The sequence below is a fragment of the Podarcis cretensis genome (genome assembly GCF_951804945.1).
Source record: "Podarcis cretensis genome assembly, chromosome: 16".
Classification (NCBI taxonomy): domain Eukaryota; kingdom Metazoa; phylum Chordata; class Lepidosauria; order Squamata; family Lacertidae; genus Podarcis; species Podarcis cretensis.
This window is the reverse complement of record NC_137186.1, coordinates 279,647-296,708: the sequence shown is the minus strand read 5'-3', so window position 1 is coordinate 296,708 and position 17,062 is coordinate 279,647. Positions and strand designations below refer to the sequence as shown.

General features: G+C 56.5%; 1 protein-coding gene across 1 annotated transcript; it reads left to right on the top strand.

Annotated features, from left to right (window-relative positions):
• The first annotated feature begins 823 nt into the window (after positions 1–823).
• Positions 824–13,754, top strand: CRABP2 (cellular retinoic acid binding protein 2). The gene is made up of 4 exons (XM_079958536.1): positions 824–1,258; positions 8,415–8,593; positions 12,000–12,116; positions 12,639–13,754. The coding sequence occupies exons 1-4, from the start codon at positions 1,189–1,191 to the stop codon at positions 12,687–12,689; spliced, it is 417 nt and encodes a 138-aa protein (XP_079814662.1). The 5' UTR covers positions 824–1,188; the 3' UTR covers positions 12,690–13,754.
• The last annotated feature ends 3,308 nt before the right edge of the window (positions 13,755–17,062 follow it).

Below are 17,062 nucleotides of genomic sequence, written 5' to 3'. Positions count from 1 at the left end.
GTAAGAAAGTTGCTGCCCTATGGGTTTACATTCTAAGAAGACATGGCAGAAAAGGAAAAGGGATTTGGAGGGAGGAGGAAAAGGAAACTCGGGCACTATTTATTCGCTTTATTTGGCTGCGTATGCACCATACAGTTAAAGCACAGTCCCCCACCCAGCAAAGAATCCATAAAGAGATACGATTTCAGCACCTTGATCTGTGATCCCTGCATTTCAGGGGGTGGACTAGATGACTCACGAGGTCCCTTCCACTCCTACAATTCTATGGCGCCCCCCGGAGGACCTGCTCCAGATTTGCAGCCACGTGGACCCCCGCCCCTTTGTCCTGGCTTCATTCGTGGTCTTCCCCTCTCCACCCACGAGACTAGATCCACTTTGCCAGCAGGGGCCAACGCCAACCGGGCCATGGTCGTAGCATCGTAGAACTGCAGAGCTGGCACTTGGCAGGGACCCCCAAGGGTCATCTAGTCCAACCCCTTGCCGTGCAGAAATCGCAGCCATCTTCCTTTTCCAGAAACAGGCCCCGTCAAAACAGATGACTTAGACGCTATTTCTTCTGGAAGCAGATGGCGAGGGTGTGGGAGCGCAGAGAGTTCGCTAAAGTTCAGGCGGAGGCGGAGGCAGGAGGCTAGTCCTGGTCCAGCCTCGCCCTCCAGCTTCCTAGGGAGAGAACTCTCAGGCAGCCAGGTAGCAGCCCAGCAGCCCCGGCCAAAGAGAAGGGGGAAGCCGGGCTTTGGGGAGGGCTGTTCCCCTCCTGCTCTGGGGGACCCAGGTGGGTCTGGGAAGGGGCGGGGCAGTTGAGGGGGTGGGGTCATGTTGCTCCGGCTCCCCCTCCCCTAGGCATGGTTGGGGCAGAGAGGGAGGGACCAGGCAGAGCAGAGGAGGGAGAAAAGGCTCCGAAGGGGAAGCGAGAGAGACCGAACAGCACAGGACCCCCATCGCTCTCTTTCATTCGCACCATCCCTTCATCCTTTCTCTGCGGGAGCAAAACTCCGCGCGGGAGGGCCTCGATCCGCAGGAGAGGCGACGCAGCAGCAGCAGCAGCAGCAGCAGCAGCGCCCTTGCTTTTGGCTCCGGAGGCTGCTCGCTTCCTCCGAGGGAGCCGAGAGTCCCACCTGCGCGCAGCGCCTCCGTCTCCGCCTGCCGGCCGGTCTCCCGACGCTGCTGCCGCTTCCGCCGCCGGACAAAATGCCCAACTTCTCCGGCAACTGGAAGATGAAGAGCTCGGAGAACTTCGAGGAGCTGCTGAAGGCTCTGGGTGAGTCTGGCGCCCGAGGAGGAGGCGGCTTATTTCTGGGAAGGGCTGAGTCCAGCGCCTAAGAAATAGCCGATGACGCAGCGCGGCCGCCGCGGCTCCTGCGAAAGCGGCTCTATTTTCCCTCTATATTTAGACCCCTGTCTGGATGCGTCCCCCCCCCCGGTAGGGGCGCGCGCGGAGGCCACCCTGGGAGGAGGGCTCCCCCTCCTTTAACAGAATGGGGCTTTCCGGATGGCTCCAATATTTGGATCCGGGCATATGTGGAGTGGGAGCCGCCTTCTGGATTCCTGCATCTCAGCGGGCTGGACTAGATGACCCTAGGGGTCCCTTCCAGCTCTGCAACCTTAAAACCTGCTGTTTTTCTTTAACGGGGGGGGGGCGGAACATAAGCTGGAGAGATAGAAGAGGTCTGGCGCACCCGTGGCTCCTGCTTTCTGAAGGATGTGGGGCTGTTTGGGGTCGGGCGCCTGAGGTTCCCAATGTGCAGCCTTGGAGAATATTATTGGGGTGGGGAATAGAAGGGGGTGCAGTTGGGAGCCTTAATTTGCATGCAGGGGGAGAACCTGCAGACCCGCGTCTTCCCATTTCGGAGTTTCAGCGTGTTCACGCGTGTTTAGAAGAACGCACCCGCCTCCGCCTCCGTGTCCCGCGCCGTCACCCCAGAAGCAAAGTTTGCGACTGGAGCGATCGCCCTGCGGGGGCGTCTGGGGTTCCGCTTCTTGCGGGGAGGAGAAGCCACCGGATTTTGTAACGTGTGAACAGCTGTAAGGACCACCCTGGTGGGTCAGGCGGAGGGCGGCTCCTCTCCTGCCAGCCTAGGCGGATGGAGCCGGGAGCGCTGGTGGGCTTCGACCCAGTGGAATTGAACCCCACTTAGCCTGATGGGACTTGAACCCCACTTAGCGGGGGGGGGCGTGGCGGGAGGCAGGAGGTCCCCTCCTCGTCTGTGTCTCTCACAGTAACGGCAACCCCGGTTTATCCTCACGACAGCCCCGCGAGGGAGCGAAGCGCGGCTGAGAATTTGCATTGCCACTCGGGAGGAGTTTGCCATTTGGGGACCCATGAGACACCAGGCTAGAAAGCGCACCCCCGCCCCTCTCGGCAATTCTATTAGAGAAAGGGGCTTTTTTAGCGCTGCTGCCCCCCCTCCCACTGTGTAACCATGGTAGGTCTTTCCTTTTCGACAATGGCTCTGCAGGAGACCCATATATTACCCTTTTGCATAGAGAATTGAGGGGAGAGGCATCCATCCACTGCCATTAGTCTTGATAGCTCTGGTGGAGCCCCCATGGTCAGGAGCAGTCTACCTCAGACTGCTAATCCAAAGTAGCAGGCAGGACAAGCAGGATGCTGAGCTAAATGAGACCCCCCCCCCTGCTTTTTAGCACGGCTCCTCCCTGCCCCCACCATCTCAGCACTTGTTTAAGTTTTGCAGCAGGAATTTCACAATCCATGTTTGTTTGTTCTTAAGGCTGACCAGCCATTTGTTTTATTTAAAAATGAGATTTTAATTTGGTGGGTTCAGGCGAACTGACCGTCTGGGCCTTTCCTAGGATTCCACCCCAATAAAATCCTCATAATCCCATTTTGCCTGTCCTCTGACGTGGACGGCTGAGTCACCACCTGGATGCCTCTGGAAGGGTTTGGAAGCCACATCCAGAGCCAGGAGGGGGAAAATGGCAGATCCCTGGAAGCGGTTGTGTGTGCAAAGGGCTCAGCCCTTTTGGCATTGCCTGAGAGCCATCTGGGTCTTCTGGGCGCCTCGTGGCAGGATTGCAACCTTGCAGAATTGTGAAGACCCCACTACCCAGCCCGTCTCCTGCGGGACAGGATCCACAGTGGGGCAGGGCAGTTCTGGCCAATGCACCTTCTCATGGGTGGCTTCCCCCTGCCCCCCACCCCCACAAAAGGCATGTTGTATCCCCTTTAGAGTGCAGCTCCTGAAAACAAAAAGGTTGCTGTGAACATAAGAACAGCTTGCCGGATCAGGCCCCTGGTCCCTCTAGCCCAGATTGCTGCCCTCACAGGGGCTGAAAAGTTGCCTGTGGGAAATCGGCAAGTAGTTCCTTCCAACTGGGATTATTCAGAAGCATTACAGAACATAGCCATCCTATGGAGAGGGCAAGGAGCTGCTTTTGGCCAGTTGAGGAGGTTGGAGTCTCTACACCTCAGCAGGAGCTTGAGCTGCACCCCCAAATCCCTCGGGGGGACACATAGGTCCCTGGAAGCCAGCGCTCTGAAGCCGGAAGCCAGGAAGCCAAGATCATCATGAGAAATGGGAGTTGGATAGGAAAGAATTCCTAGTTCTGTCCCAGTGAGTTGGAGATTCAGAAATCCACTTTGTCTCTGCAGGAGAAACAGACAAAGGAGAGGGATCTCCTCCCAGGATGGGATCAGGAGGTTGGCAGGCCCAGGCGTATCTGTCTAGTGTTTGAGGACAGGTCAGAAAGATGGTCTCAGAAGCTTGGAGGTTCTTCTTTCTCTCTCTCTCTCTCTCTCTCCCCATCTCCTTGGCAGGGGGTGGGCTGGATGACCCTCAGGAGTCCCTTCCAGCTCCATAATTCTATGATTCTTTCTCCCCAAGGCTTAGTGTAAGACAGGGGTAGGCAAACTAAGGCCCGGGGGCTGGATCCGGCCCAATCGCCTTCTCAATCCGGCCCGCAGACAGTCTGGGAATCAGCGTGTTTTTACATGAGTAGAATGTGTCTTTTATTTAAAATGCGTCTCTGGGTTATTTGTGGGGCATAGGAATTCCTTCATTTCCCCCCCAAAAATATAGTCCGGCCCCCCACAAGGTCTGAGGAACAGTGGACTGGCCCCCTGCTGAAAAAGGTTGCTGACCCCTTGTGTAAGCTGAGCTGCACCCCAGCATTTCCAACAGAAGGGGGTCCCGGGTGCAACTTTCGCTGGCAGCATCTCCAGGTAGGGCTGGGAACCTGCCTAAGAACCTGCAGATAAGGCACTGCTGCCAGTCTGTGCAGGCAATAGCAGCCTAGATGGCGTGACTTCAATATAGCTTCTTATGCCCCCATTTAAAATGGAACATAATGATCTGGAACCATAAGAACAAGGGCCTTCATATCTTAGTGGCAAGGCATCCGCTTTCTTTGCAAGCGGCCCCAGGTTCAACCTCAGAAAGGCCTGGGGAGAAAAAACTCTTCCCGAAACCCTGGACACCCACTGCTGCCAGCCAGTGTAGACAGTGCTGAGCTGGATGGGCTGATTTTGTACGACTCTGTTTCCTTTGCTCCTGCGACCGGATCGGTCTGCTCCCGAGGAGTTGGCGGAGGGCCTCATCCAGGCCACGTGCCAGGAGTGGCCCGTGCTCTGAGCTGGCCCTGGGGCAGGCCACTCTTGCATCCTGCCTGCGATGGAGGCCTGCACACTGCTGGGTTCCCTGGCCTTTGGCTCTGGGCGCCGCAATGACAAATTCCTCCTGAAATAACCTCTCTCCACCCCAGCGGAGAAGGAGGAGCGGGGCAGGCTTGGCCTCCCCTCCTGCTGCTCTCCTAATAATAATGCCCCATGGGGGCCGCGACTGCTGACCCCTGGCGCTCCCTGCCATCTGCCGGGCAGGAGGTTGCGCACACCACTGGGGGGTGGGGAGGTGGCGACAGGCGAGTTGGAGGAGCCTGGGTGTGTTTGTCTTTTGAAGCAGCCCCCTGGGATCCAGCCCAGGGAGGCACCTTAAGGAGGGCCCCCGACTCCACAGGACTCCTACCTGGCCCCCGACTCCACAGGACAGCAGACCCAAGGCCTTCCCTGCCCCCTCCCCTTCTGCCTCTCTGCAACCTTCTCCCAGCTGAGCCAAGGCAGCCCAGCTGGGAACAAGGAAGGGCTCTTGTCATGCAGTGGTGGGGTGGCTGCTTGGCATGCAGAAGGTCCTGGGTTCAACCCCCTCCATTTTCCACCCCTGCCCAAGACCCTGGAGAGTTGCTGCCAGTCAGGGGGTGGAGGGGAAGCGCAGGCTGTGGTGGGGATGCTCAGCTGTGCTCCTGGGAGCTCTGGGTAGCAATGCACAGAATCATAGAAGGGTTGAGTGGGAAGGGACCCCATGGGGTCATCCAGCCCAACCCCTGCAATGCAGGAATCGCAGCTGAAGCATCCCTGACAGACGGCCACCCCACCTTGGCTTAGAGGCCTAGCTTGGGTGGGCATCCCTCGCATCCACGAGGCCTAGAAACCTTTAGAAAGAGAGCCTGTGTGTTCGTGTGCCAACAACTGACCTGAATTGCATCTGAAGCGTGGGCTTCAATCTTGGCAGGCGTGAATGAGTGAAGAGTTTAAATCTTTCCATCTCGCTCTGGCTGATGCCATCCTACCTCTCTTGGAAAATCCCTCCGGCTGCATTAGCGGCAGAGATTCCCTTTCCGCCCCCAGACTCTTTCTCCGGGAACAATAGAGAGAGAGAGAGGGAGAGAGAGAGAGAGGGGGAGAGAGAGAGAGAGAGAGAATGGCTCTGCCTCGCTCCCTCCTTTCCGAACTCCAGAGACCACCTTGAGGCCCCGTAACTGAAACCCGCTTGGCATGCAATGCTGAGCAGGACTTGGGGGGGGGGCACGAGGCCCTCAGAATCGAGGGGAAGAAAGTGGGGCAACACCTCTCCCCACCCCCCACCCCGCGAGGGAGGCGAATTCCAATCCACCAATTTATTAGTATTTTTCGTTTTTTCGTTTTCTGGCCAGAAAAACCTCCTTTCCCTCCCCTCCGATCTCCCTGCGCTGGTCACAGCAAATACTTTCCAGGTTAGGGGGCTTGTGCAACATACTTTGGGATAATTATCACATGCTTATATTTCACTCCTCAGCCCGCCCGCCCCCCTGCACTCAGCCGCCCCTTTCCCCCATATCTGAATTATTCGGGCAGAAAGGCTCAGATGTTGGGGAGGGGGAAGCGGGAATCAGCCGGCCTGGGGAGGGGGCTGGAATGAGGAAACCGATTTGGGGAGGGGGAGACCTTGGCTGCCAAAGCATTGTTAAACCTCACTCTCTTTTTCCCCACGGAGTAATGGGCCATGGTTCTCCACCTCTGAGCTGCGTTTTATGGGCATTTTAGCAGCGCAAAGAGGGGGGCTGCTCTCTCTCTCCCCCCTCTCTCATTCTCTTTCTCACTGCTTTGAGAGGGCCATAGAATTGTAGAGTTGGGACCCCAGGGGGCAGTGGCGTAGCGTGGGAGGTGCAGGGGGGGCCGGCCGCACCGGGCGCAACATCTGGGGGTTAGGGTTAGGGGGCGCAAATTACCTGCCTTGCCCCGGGTGCTGACAACCCACACTACGCCACTGCCAGGGTGTCATCCAGTCCAACCCCTGCAATGCAAGAATCACAACTAAAGCATCCCTGGCGGACGGCCGTTCTCTAACCCTCAGTCATATGAGGCTCAGGGAGAGGCAGGGCTCCAGGTCCTTTAAAGCTGGTTTTTATTGGAGCTGGGCGAAGGTTTCTCTTCCCTACCAACCTCACCAGTTGCACAACGGCCTGCCAGTGGCTGCAAGATCACAAGAGCCCAGCTGCTTTATCAGGAGAAAGGGGGCCCATCTATTCTTGCCTCCTCTTCTCACGGTGGCCAAGCAGATGCCTCTCCTGGGAAACCTGCAAACAGGATTGGAGGACGAGAGGCTGAGAAGCATTGCTGCTCCAACGGTGGAGGGCAGAACAGAGCCTTCCTGGCTGGCAGCTGTCAATTGCCTTATTCTCCTCAGATTTGTCTAACCGTCCCAGTTGGTGCCCATCTGTGCCTCCTGCAGGAGGCAGTTCCATAGATCAACTCTGCAATGTGTGACAAAGGACTTTCTTTTCTCTGCCTGGTGCCTCCCAACATTCAGCACCACTGCATGTTCACCCGTTCTAGCATGAGGAGAGAGAGCGGAAAACTTTTATCCCTCCGCTCTCTCCGTGAGAAAACTTTCCTCTATGCACTCCAGGCCTGGCAACCCCACATGCCAATTTATTTTCCTTTTTAAAAAATCCTTTCTAACATCAGGCAGTCTCTCTCTCCCTCTCTCTCATCATGAGGGCCTTACCCTTGCCACTCCCCTAATAAAATTACAATCACATCTTGTAATCAGTCTTCGAAAAGAGAAATTTGGCACCGCCTGGACCCTGGAACGCCTCTGGGCTGTGCAATAATATTTCCCTTTGCAATAATTGTTCCCAGAGGCAGGCAGGGAGATGGCTCCCATTTCTCTCTCTCTCTCTCTCTCCCTGAAAGGGTGAGTTTTCCTACAGCTGCGCCACCTCTGCAGGCAGAACCAGGAAAACAAAGGACTGACTTTGGCTCATTTTTTTCCAAGAGGCTGAATTTGACAATCGGAGCAAAACTCTGAATGATCCATTAATTCAGACAAGCACCCTCATCTGCCAGTTTTCCACCAATTGCAGGTGCTGTACCGTGGGTGGAGTAGCCCCATGGGGTTTCAGTGGGGCTACGCCAGTGTAAGCCGATGGAGCCTCTTTTTCCCATGGCGCTTACACTGCTGAGCCATCTCCTTCCTCACCCATCTGTTGCACAATTGCACATTTGTGCAAGGTTGTTGTGTCAACGCTGCCTCTGCATGCGTCTCTCTCTCTCTCTCTCTCTCTCTGGAAAGCTGTTGCGATGAGACATGGCTGTGGGTGCAAGACTGACTTCCCAGTGACTCAATCTGATCCAGGAAGGTCACGGAAGAAGCAGGCGCACCCAAAATACCCTAGACGTCAGCTGAATCTGCCTTCCCCAGACATGGCCAAATTGTGTGTTTTTCAGGAGGGGCTGCCTGTCTACCTCCTTCTGATTCTGCACCGACAAGGCGCTGAGTGCTGCTCTTTCCCATAGCCCCCCAAGGAGGGGTTCCCCCCTGAAATTCAACAGGGGAAAAGGAAGAACGGAAAGCAAGGGGGTGGGTGAGGTCCCTTTCTGTCCATTCTGTTGAGTTTCCGACTCTCCTGTCTTGGGTACCCCCCCCCCCGGCTTGATCCAGCTGCAGGGCTCTTCTGATGTTCTTGTGGAACCTCCAAGTGCAGAGGCAGTCTATCTGAGTTCCTAGGTTCATTGGGCTGCTGGTGAGAAGAGGAGGCTGGGCCAGGGGGGCCCCCTTTGGCCTGATCCATCTGTCAGGCTCTCCTTATGTTCTGCCTCCACCTGCCTTCTCCTCACTCCCTGTTGCCGCGTCTCGTTCCAGGCGTCAATGTCATGCTCCGCAAGATCGCTGTGGCTGCCGCCTCCAAGCCGGCCGTGGAGATCAAGCAGGATGGAGAGTCCTTCTACATCAAGACCTCGACCACTGTCCGCACCACCGAGATCAGCTTCAAGATTGGGGAAGAGTTTGAGGAGCAGACGGTGGACGGGAGACCCTGCAAGGTGAAGGGGAGAGGGGGGTCCAGGGGGGTCTAGTGATCCTGTGCTCCAGGCCTGCAGGCCACCCTCTGTTGCCCAAGGGAGAAACGGAACTTAAGACAGAGATCTCAAGGGGTGGGGGGAGGTGAGCATCAATTCTCTTCCTTGGTGGGTCAAAACTGGGCTGGATCTGCTTCTCTCCAGCTGCTTTGCTTGACGTCAGCCTTTGGGCCTCAGCAGCCGATATCAGAAGTGCGGGAAGCTCCCTTTTGCCACGTCACTTTGGGTGCATTTAGCAGTGTTGTCTACACTGGCCGGCAGCAGCTGTCCAGGGTTTGAGGAAGAGGCTTTCCCCCCAAACCTCCCTGGAGACGCTGCCAGTGGAGATGGAACCTGGGACCTGGCAAAGCAGGGACCCTCCAAATGAGCTACAGTGTGTTGTCTACAAATAAAACCAGATTCCAGTCCTCCTGGTTCAGGATGGATTACATTTGGGGCCACGAGGAGAACTTTCTGAGGGTATGAGAACAGACTCTCTTGGGAGGTGGTGGGCTCCCCATCCTTGAAGGTTTTTAAGTTGGATGCCACCTGTCAGCGATTCTTTAGCCGTGATGCAGGGGGCTGGACCAGATGACCCTTGGGGTCCCTCCCAACTTGACAATCCCATGAGTCTCTGAAACTGCATTGCACCATTGGCTCATGTAGCTCAGCACTGGCCGGCAGCAGCTCCCTATGGTTTCAGTCTCGGGATATTTCCCTCCCCCCCCCCCCGCAAACACCATCTGGGACTGAACACAGGATCTTCTGCCAGCAAAGTAGGGTCTCTGTCCCTGAGCTGTAACCCTCCTCCTTTGCCTCTTGGACGCCCAAATCCCCATCCTGCCCCCTCTTGGATGGATCCTGGCTTTGCAAGGGGGGTCTTTGGGGCTCCTCTAACTGCCGTGTCCAATATTTCTCAGCAAGCCTTTTCTTCCCAGCTGGGCTTTGGCCTGGGAATGGAGGGAGGAGGGCCCTGAACTTTGCTGCACAAAGCAAGGGGGAGGAGCCCCCCATCCCCCTCCCCCAGTTGCTGCATTTCCCCCATGGGGGTCCGGTAGGGTCCTTTGTGGTCCTGTCCTCTGGCCCCTTTGAGCAATGCCCTTGGAGATTCCTTCAGCAAGGGAGCTCCTTAGGGAACCTTACGGGAGGAACTGAAAGCAAAACTGTCAGCATCGTAATGCCATTATACAAATCTCCAGGGGGACCACATTTGGAAAGCTGTGCTGCTCACCTCAAAAGGGATATTGCACAACTGGAAAAGGTTCAGAAAAGGGCAAGAGCAATGATCGAGGGTTCCTGTGAAGGAAGGCTGCAGCATTTGGGACTTTCTAGTTTGGGGAACCTTTTTAGTTTGGTGAAAAGGTGTGAGAGGCACCCTGATAGAAATTTATAACATTATTTCTGGCATGGAGGGGGGGGGGAGAGAGAAGGTTTTTTTCACTCTAAGACTCTGGCCCTACCATCTGCATGCGTGTGCCCCCCACCTCTCCTTTGGGAAGGAGCCTCTGCAGATGTCAGCCACAATCCACATCCACCCCATCATTCCTTACGAAATACTACAAAGAATCACAGAATGGCAGGGCTAAGTATCAGCTGAAGCTTCCCTGGCAGAGGCCCAGCTGACCTCTGCTTCAAAGTCTCCAGCGAAGGAGAGACCACCGCCTTCCCAGGCAAACCACTCCACAGTCAAGCAGCTCTTACCCCGAAAAGTTCTCCCTGTTCTTTAGCTGGGATCGCCTTTCTTGCTATTTGAAGCCACGGGTTCAAGTCCTCCCTTCTGGAGCAGCAGAAAACAAACATCACGGCCTTTTATATATTTGAAGATGGCCGTGAGATCCCCTCTTCCTCTCCTGTTTGTCACGCCAGGCACTCCAAACTCCCTCAACTGTTAGGCACGTTGATGCATTTCGTCCCAGTGTGGTGTGCACTTCGTCCCAGTGTGGTGTGCACTTCGTCCCAGTGTGGTGTGCATTTCGTCCCAGTGTGGTGTAGTGGTTCAGAGCAGGGGACTCATAATCTGGTGAACCAGGTTCGCTTCCCCGCTCCTCCACATGCAGCTGCTGGGTGACCTTCAGCTAGTCACACTCAGTCTCTCAGCCCCACTCACCTCACAGAGTGCTTGTTGTGGGGGAGGAAGGGAAAGGAGATTGTGAGCTGCTTTGAGACTCCTTAAAAGGTAAAGGGACCCCTGACCATTAGGTCCAGTTGTGGCCGACTCTGGGGTTGCGGCGCTCATCTCGCTTTATTGGCTGAGGGATCCGGCGTACAGCTTCGGGGTCATGTGGCCAGCAGGACTAAGCCGCTTCTGGCAAACCAGAGCAGTGCACGGAAACGCCATTTACCTTCCCACCGGAGCGGTACCTATTTATCTACTTGCACTTTGAGGTGCTTTTGAACTGCTAGGGAGCAGGGACTGAGTAACGGGAGCTCACCCCGTTGTGGGGATTTGACCTTAAGGGAGTGAAAGGCGGGATATTGTGTCCAAACTCTTCTTCTTCGTCCTGAAAACCAGCTTGGGTCTGAGCAGCCTCGCTGGGCTCTGAGCTGTCCAGGCCTCCTCTGCACTTCTGGCCCAGTTGCCTTGGAGCAAACTTGTTTTCTGCTGCTCTGCTGGGCTGGACCTGAAGCAACAGATTCAAATGGCAAGAAAAGAAATTCTGAGTAAATTCTGACTAAAACCTGGGAAGAACCATCTGGTGGTGAGATCCATTTGGCAGCGGAATGGATACAACCTCGGAAGGTGGCAGACTTTCCTTTGTCTGAGGTTTTTAAGCAGATGTTGGGTGGCGCCTCTCCCATGTGCTTGAGCTGAGATTTCTGCATTGCAGAGGGTTGGCTAGATGACCCCTGGGGGTCCCTCCCAACTCTACAATTCTGCGATTCCTCTAACCAGTATGTCCTGTTCTCCTTGGTAACAGCTCTTACATGCACCTCTCCATTTATTTATTTTTTTGCCAGAGGGAAGGAGGACCATATTCTGACCTCTGAGCAATTGCCTCTTGAGCCCCCGCTCATTTTCATCAGGGCTCCCAAGGCAGCAGGTCGGCTCCCCTTTGTCGATAATAAATGCTGAGGACAAGGACGGAGATGATTTAGATCCCCAAAGGACTTGGGGGCTGCCGGCTGCCGGCTCCCTTTTTCCACCAGCTGCCCCCCTTCCCCCTTCCTGGCCAGCCCTTTGGAGATGATGGATGGAGCTGTCAGCCTAAATTGGGTGGGGGGAGCCAGTTGCCCTCCTCCAGCTCCGGCTGCCTGCCGAGTGACAAATGAGCGCCTTTTGGGGGCAGAGGTGGGGGTTTTGATGGGGAGGGGGTCAGCCCTTTGTTGGCTGCTGGCAGGCTCCACATCTCACTGGCTGGGGGGCTCTCCCCCCCCTTTGTTCTCTCCACAGAGTTTGGCCAAGTGGGAAAGCAACAACAAGATGGTCTGTGAGCAGCGATTGCTGAAAGGCGACGGCCCCAAGACAGGCTGGTCCAGGGAGATGACCAACGACGGGGAGCTCATTCTGGTAAGGGAGCCTCCCTCCCACCCCCAGGCCCACCCCCACCCCCCTTGCAGTTTAGGACACTTGAGCAGGGAAACAGGAAAGTGCTTGGCTCCGTTTTCTTGACACTTCCTGGCAAGGTTTATTGGGAGATCCTGTCGGTGAGGATGGAGCCAGGGCCTTCTGCATGCCAAGCAGGGGCTCCGTCCCTGGGCTAGACCCCCTTGTGCCTCCTTTGACTTAGAAGTGGGAGCAGACTTACTCTTGGACATTAGGAAATGTGGAACGAGGCCCCTGCAAGTCTTCCTCAGCCCAGGAATTTGGTTTCCAGAACCGGGTGTGCTGCCTCTCCTCCCCACCCAGAGTGAGGCACACAGTCTGTTTCAGGTGGGGTGGAGGGGTCAGGATGGGGGCGGAACACCTTTCCCCCATTTTGCCATCTCCCTGCCAACACCTTAAGGAGGACCATTGGCGGGACACCCCCCCCCTTCTCTCTGGTGTGCCCGTTTTTCCTCTCATTGATTTCCTCTTTCTTTGTTTTTCCAGACCATGATGGCCGACGATGTCGTCTGCACAAGGATTTACGTCCGGGAGTGAGCGAGGCCTGCTTGTGGGGTGGTGGTTGGATTTGGGGAGGCAGGGGCAGCAGGGTCCAATGGGCAGGGATCTTCCACTCTGGGTCACGGCAGCCCCCCCCCCCGTGCTTGCCCTCCCCATCACCCTTTCGCTCTCTGCCCATGCTCAGAGGGCACTACATGCAGAAAGACTTAAGCAGAGCAGCTGGCTCTTCATCACATTCCCTCCGGCCTGAGAGGGGGCAGGGGGCGGATAAAGCAGGCTCTGTCCTTGTGATCCCCCCCCGCCCCATCAGAGCAGCCTTCCCCCCCCCCCCAATTCTCTTCTGGGGTCCAGCCTCCTTTTTGTCTGCTAAGGGTCTGTGACCCCGACCCCTTCCACCCTGCCGCCCTCGGCATTGCAGACAGAGAATCCCCTTGTTTCAGAATCCGGTCGTGGGATTTGGGATCAGACTGGGGGGAGTTGTGTGTGTGCCAGAGTCCCCCTAGCACTGACCTCTCTTTTCCTCCCTCCTGTGGGCACTAGATGGGATGAGGGGGGCACAACCCATTCTCCCCACCCCTGCACCTCCCAAGGAAATCCCTGGATGACCCTTGGAGCCCCTTCCACCTCTACTCTTCTGTTGTCCCAGGCTGCCATTTTCCTGGGCCCCCTGACGCAACCCCTGCATTCTGAGCCCCCTCTTGCTCAGCATCTTGGGAAAGGGAACTAAAACCAAACAGGCTGTCCAGGTTTCCATTTCATTTCACGCCGAGCATCTTGAAGGCCAGCCCTGCCCCTCTGGGCCACCGGATCTCGTTAGCGTCAAAGGTGTAATTTAGCTGAGTGTCACCCACCAAATTGAGATGCCTTCTTACCTCTGGACCTTCTGTGTTAATTGAAAGGATTTTTTAAAAGTATTTATTTGCTACCCTTGTACTAACAAAAGAAGAAGAAAAAGGATATAACCACTTCCTCCCTCCCCCAAAACAAACCCCACCCCCACCCCCCACCTCCCTGTGTGAGCACTGGGTCTCCTGTTCAAAAGCCACCTCTTTGATGTTTGCCTTCCTTCCTAATAAATGTCTCATTAAAAAAGTGTCTACATTTTTGTCTGCCTTGCCCTTTTTTCTTCCTCTTGATCTTTTGCTTCCAAAGATGTCCCCCCCCCCCCCGACACAAAAAAGGCCATGCACATAAACGGCTCAGTTGCACCCTCAAACTCCAGGAAAGAGTCAGAGCCCTGGCATGTTTCACTCAGAAAGTGTTGGGAAGAGAGACCCTCGTTTTTGAAACAAATCTGCCAGTGGCGTTTCTGAGCCCTGCATGTTCTCCAGGGGCTACTAGCCAGGGTGTCTGTGTTCTACCCAAACTGGGAGGCAGTGATGCTTCTGAGTCCCAGACTGGGAGAGTGTTGCTGCTTCTGCTGGGATCAGAGTCCGCTTGTGGTGTCTGGTTGCTCACTGTGAAAAGAGGCGGCTGGACCTGCTGGTCCCCTTTGACCTGGTCTAGCAGCAGCCAGGTTCTTCTGGTGCTCTTGTGGAGCCTCCAGGTCCAGAGGCAGTCTATCCTAGGTATATGTGAACACTGAGAGAAGAGGGGGCCCTTTGGCCTAATCCAGCAGAGGGACTCCTCTTATGTGATTTATTTTTTTATCTCTGATCTGCCATAGACACACACCCCCATTCTCAAGGTTAAGTGACCCAAAACAAACAACCTCACCCCGAAATAATCAAGCCTTTTGTCAATCTACTTAAGAACAATTTCCTGCTTAACCAGCTTGGATTCTTTGCTTCTACCTAGGAATTTTCCGGGATTTACCTGTGCATTGAAACTCTGAGAAGTAAAATATGTCAGACAGGTTAATTTCAGGCAGCAGATTCCCTTTCTGTGTCTGTGCAAGAGAATATTCCGCTTTCTCACATGTCCTGCTTTCTCTCCCCCTCCCCCATGGCTGTTTGCAGAGGTACAAAGGGGGGGGGTGCTGCCTGCCTGCCTGCCTGCTCTTTCTCCGGGTACATTTCCACCTGAAAAAGTGGTTTGGGCTCCGGGGGCACCCAGAGGCCACTGTGGCAGCTGAGACTAGGGAGATGGATGGGCTGCTAGCTTTGCTTGATGCAAGGTCAGGGCAGGGAGGGGGGCTCCTGACACACACACAGCCAGAGCGCTGCCCCCCCCCCAGCAAGGAATGGGTTAGATCCTCTTTTGATGGAGAGCCCTCCCCAGCACGTGAAGAAAGGCTCCAGCGGACGAGACCAGGAGTGGGGCTCACTGTCAAGAAGGCGGCTTCATACTGCCGAAAAGCAGGCAGGGCTACCCTAGAAGAGTCCTGGGAGTTGTAGTTCGCTCAGAGTGCTGCTGAGAAGCCTGCGGAGAACCGTCTTCCTCCTGCCACTACAATTCCCAGAGCGGCTTATAAACCAGACCCTCTTCCTAGGGCACGCTAGGCATTGTAGCTCAGTCTTGCGCAATGGGGGAATCTCAACTCCAAGCGCCCCGAACTACAGTTCCCAAAAATCGGGGGGACGGGACAGCAGAGCCATGCGCTTTAAAGGGATGGCGCAGACGGGGCGCAGGAGAAAACGTTTCCCAACAAGCCCCGTCCAAATAATCATGCTCTTTTCCTGTCTCCTTTGAGCAAGTCCAGGCCGGCAGAGAAAGCGAGGGTCTCGGCAAGCCCCCCCCCTCCCCTCCCCGGGCGCCCTTTCACCCCCCAAGACAAAGAGCGACCTCCCTCAGCCCCTCTTTTGTCTCCGTGCGGTGGGAATGGCAACCCCCCCCCCCGCCCCATTCAGGCGCCCGGGCAGGTCAGAGGCCGCCGAAGAGGGTCGCCCGGGCTCTGAATACCCAGCTCGTCCCCTCCTCGCCCCAGACTCGGGGGCTGCGAGGCAGAGCAGCTGCCACCCCCGGCCGCCCCCCACTTCTGAAAGAGATGGATGACCTGTCAGGGAGGGAGGCAGCAAGAGGCATTCAGGTGTGCCCCCCCCCAAATTAAGGGGGCTGCCTTTGTTCTTCCGAGGTCCTTGCTTGAAACCTTTCCATGCCCCCCAAATACATTGTCGGGGGGGGGGCAAAGGAGTGTCGGAGGGGCATGAAAGAGGCAGGTTGCTGCTTTCCTTTGCGCAGGCACACCCATCTTCCGCCTGTCCGGGGTCTCCAACGTAGTGCCCGCGGGATCTTTCCCTCCCGGGGTCGGGGGCTCCCTGAAGGCACGTAGTCGGGCCCTCGCGAGGCTGCACGACCTTCCGATGGTGCCCGAATGAGGAGACCGCAGCGCCCTCTTCCCAAGCGGCCCCGATGCGAAATGACAGCCGGCCCACGGAAGCCACGACGGGCCGGGGAAGCTGGCCAGCGGCTGAGCAGCCCGAAGTTCCCCTGGGGCAGCTGCGGCTTCTCCCTCCTCTCCCCACCCCCAGGCCGACGCCCCCTGCAGCCCCAGGCCGGGGGTCCCCGCTCCCGCGCTTCTCCGAACAGGGCTGCTGGCCCAGGCTTGTCCCGGGTTACCTGCGGGGGGCGCCTCCGCTTGTTAACCCCTCTCCCCTCCCCGGCCGCTGGTTGCCATCACCTGGCGAGGATCACAGAACCCACCCCCGACCTTCCCCGCCCCACCTGCGCATAGCAGCAGCACCTTGAAGGCGACGCCGTTTATTGGGCAAGGAGCTGCCTGGCCTCTAAGAGTCTCTCCCTGGGAGTTCACGGAAGACAGTGGGATCCGGGGGTCATCTAGCTCAACCCCTGCAATGCAACCTTCTTCGTCACCGGCAGAGGAGGGGGAGAACAGTTGAGAAGGAAACGAGGGAAACAGAACAAAAAGTGGCCATTGCCTTAGTAGCAGCGAGAGTTTGTCGGGGGGGGGGGCGGTGCAGAGCAGTGGCGTAGCGTGGGTTGTCAGCACCCGGGGCAAGGCAAGTAATTTGCGCCCCCTAACCTATGGATTTGCGCCCCCTAACCCATGGATTTGTGCCCCCTAACCCATGGATTTGCGCCCCCTAACCCCCAGATGTTGCGCCCCGTGCGGCTGGCCCCCCCTGCACCCCCCACGCTACGCCACTGGTGCAGAGTCCAGTGGTGGTTGATAACACAGAATTCTTGGCATTGGTAAGCCCATCCACGCACACGGCAGGATTAAAAAACATATCTTCCTGCAATTCAAGGCCTCACCGCTTTTCTCCAATGGGCCGTCTAAAGGTCGGCTGCAGACTCCATGCAGGGGACGGGACTGAAATGCGCCCCCCTCGCAGAAACTTTTCTGTCTCGTTTCTCCTGTCCTCAGCTCCGAGGGTGGGGCCGGCCCGCTGCCGTTTTTGCTGCAAGGGGGCGCTAACTCCTCTCCATCTGGTAACAATTCGCCTCTGCGCATGCACAGAGTGCCTCGCCAGCAAGCGGCGCTCAGGCGCAACCGTAGGCCAGCCAAG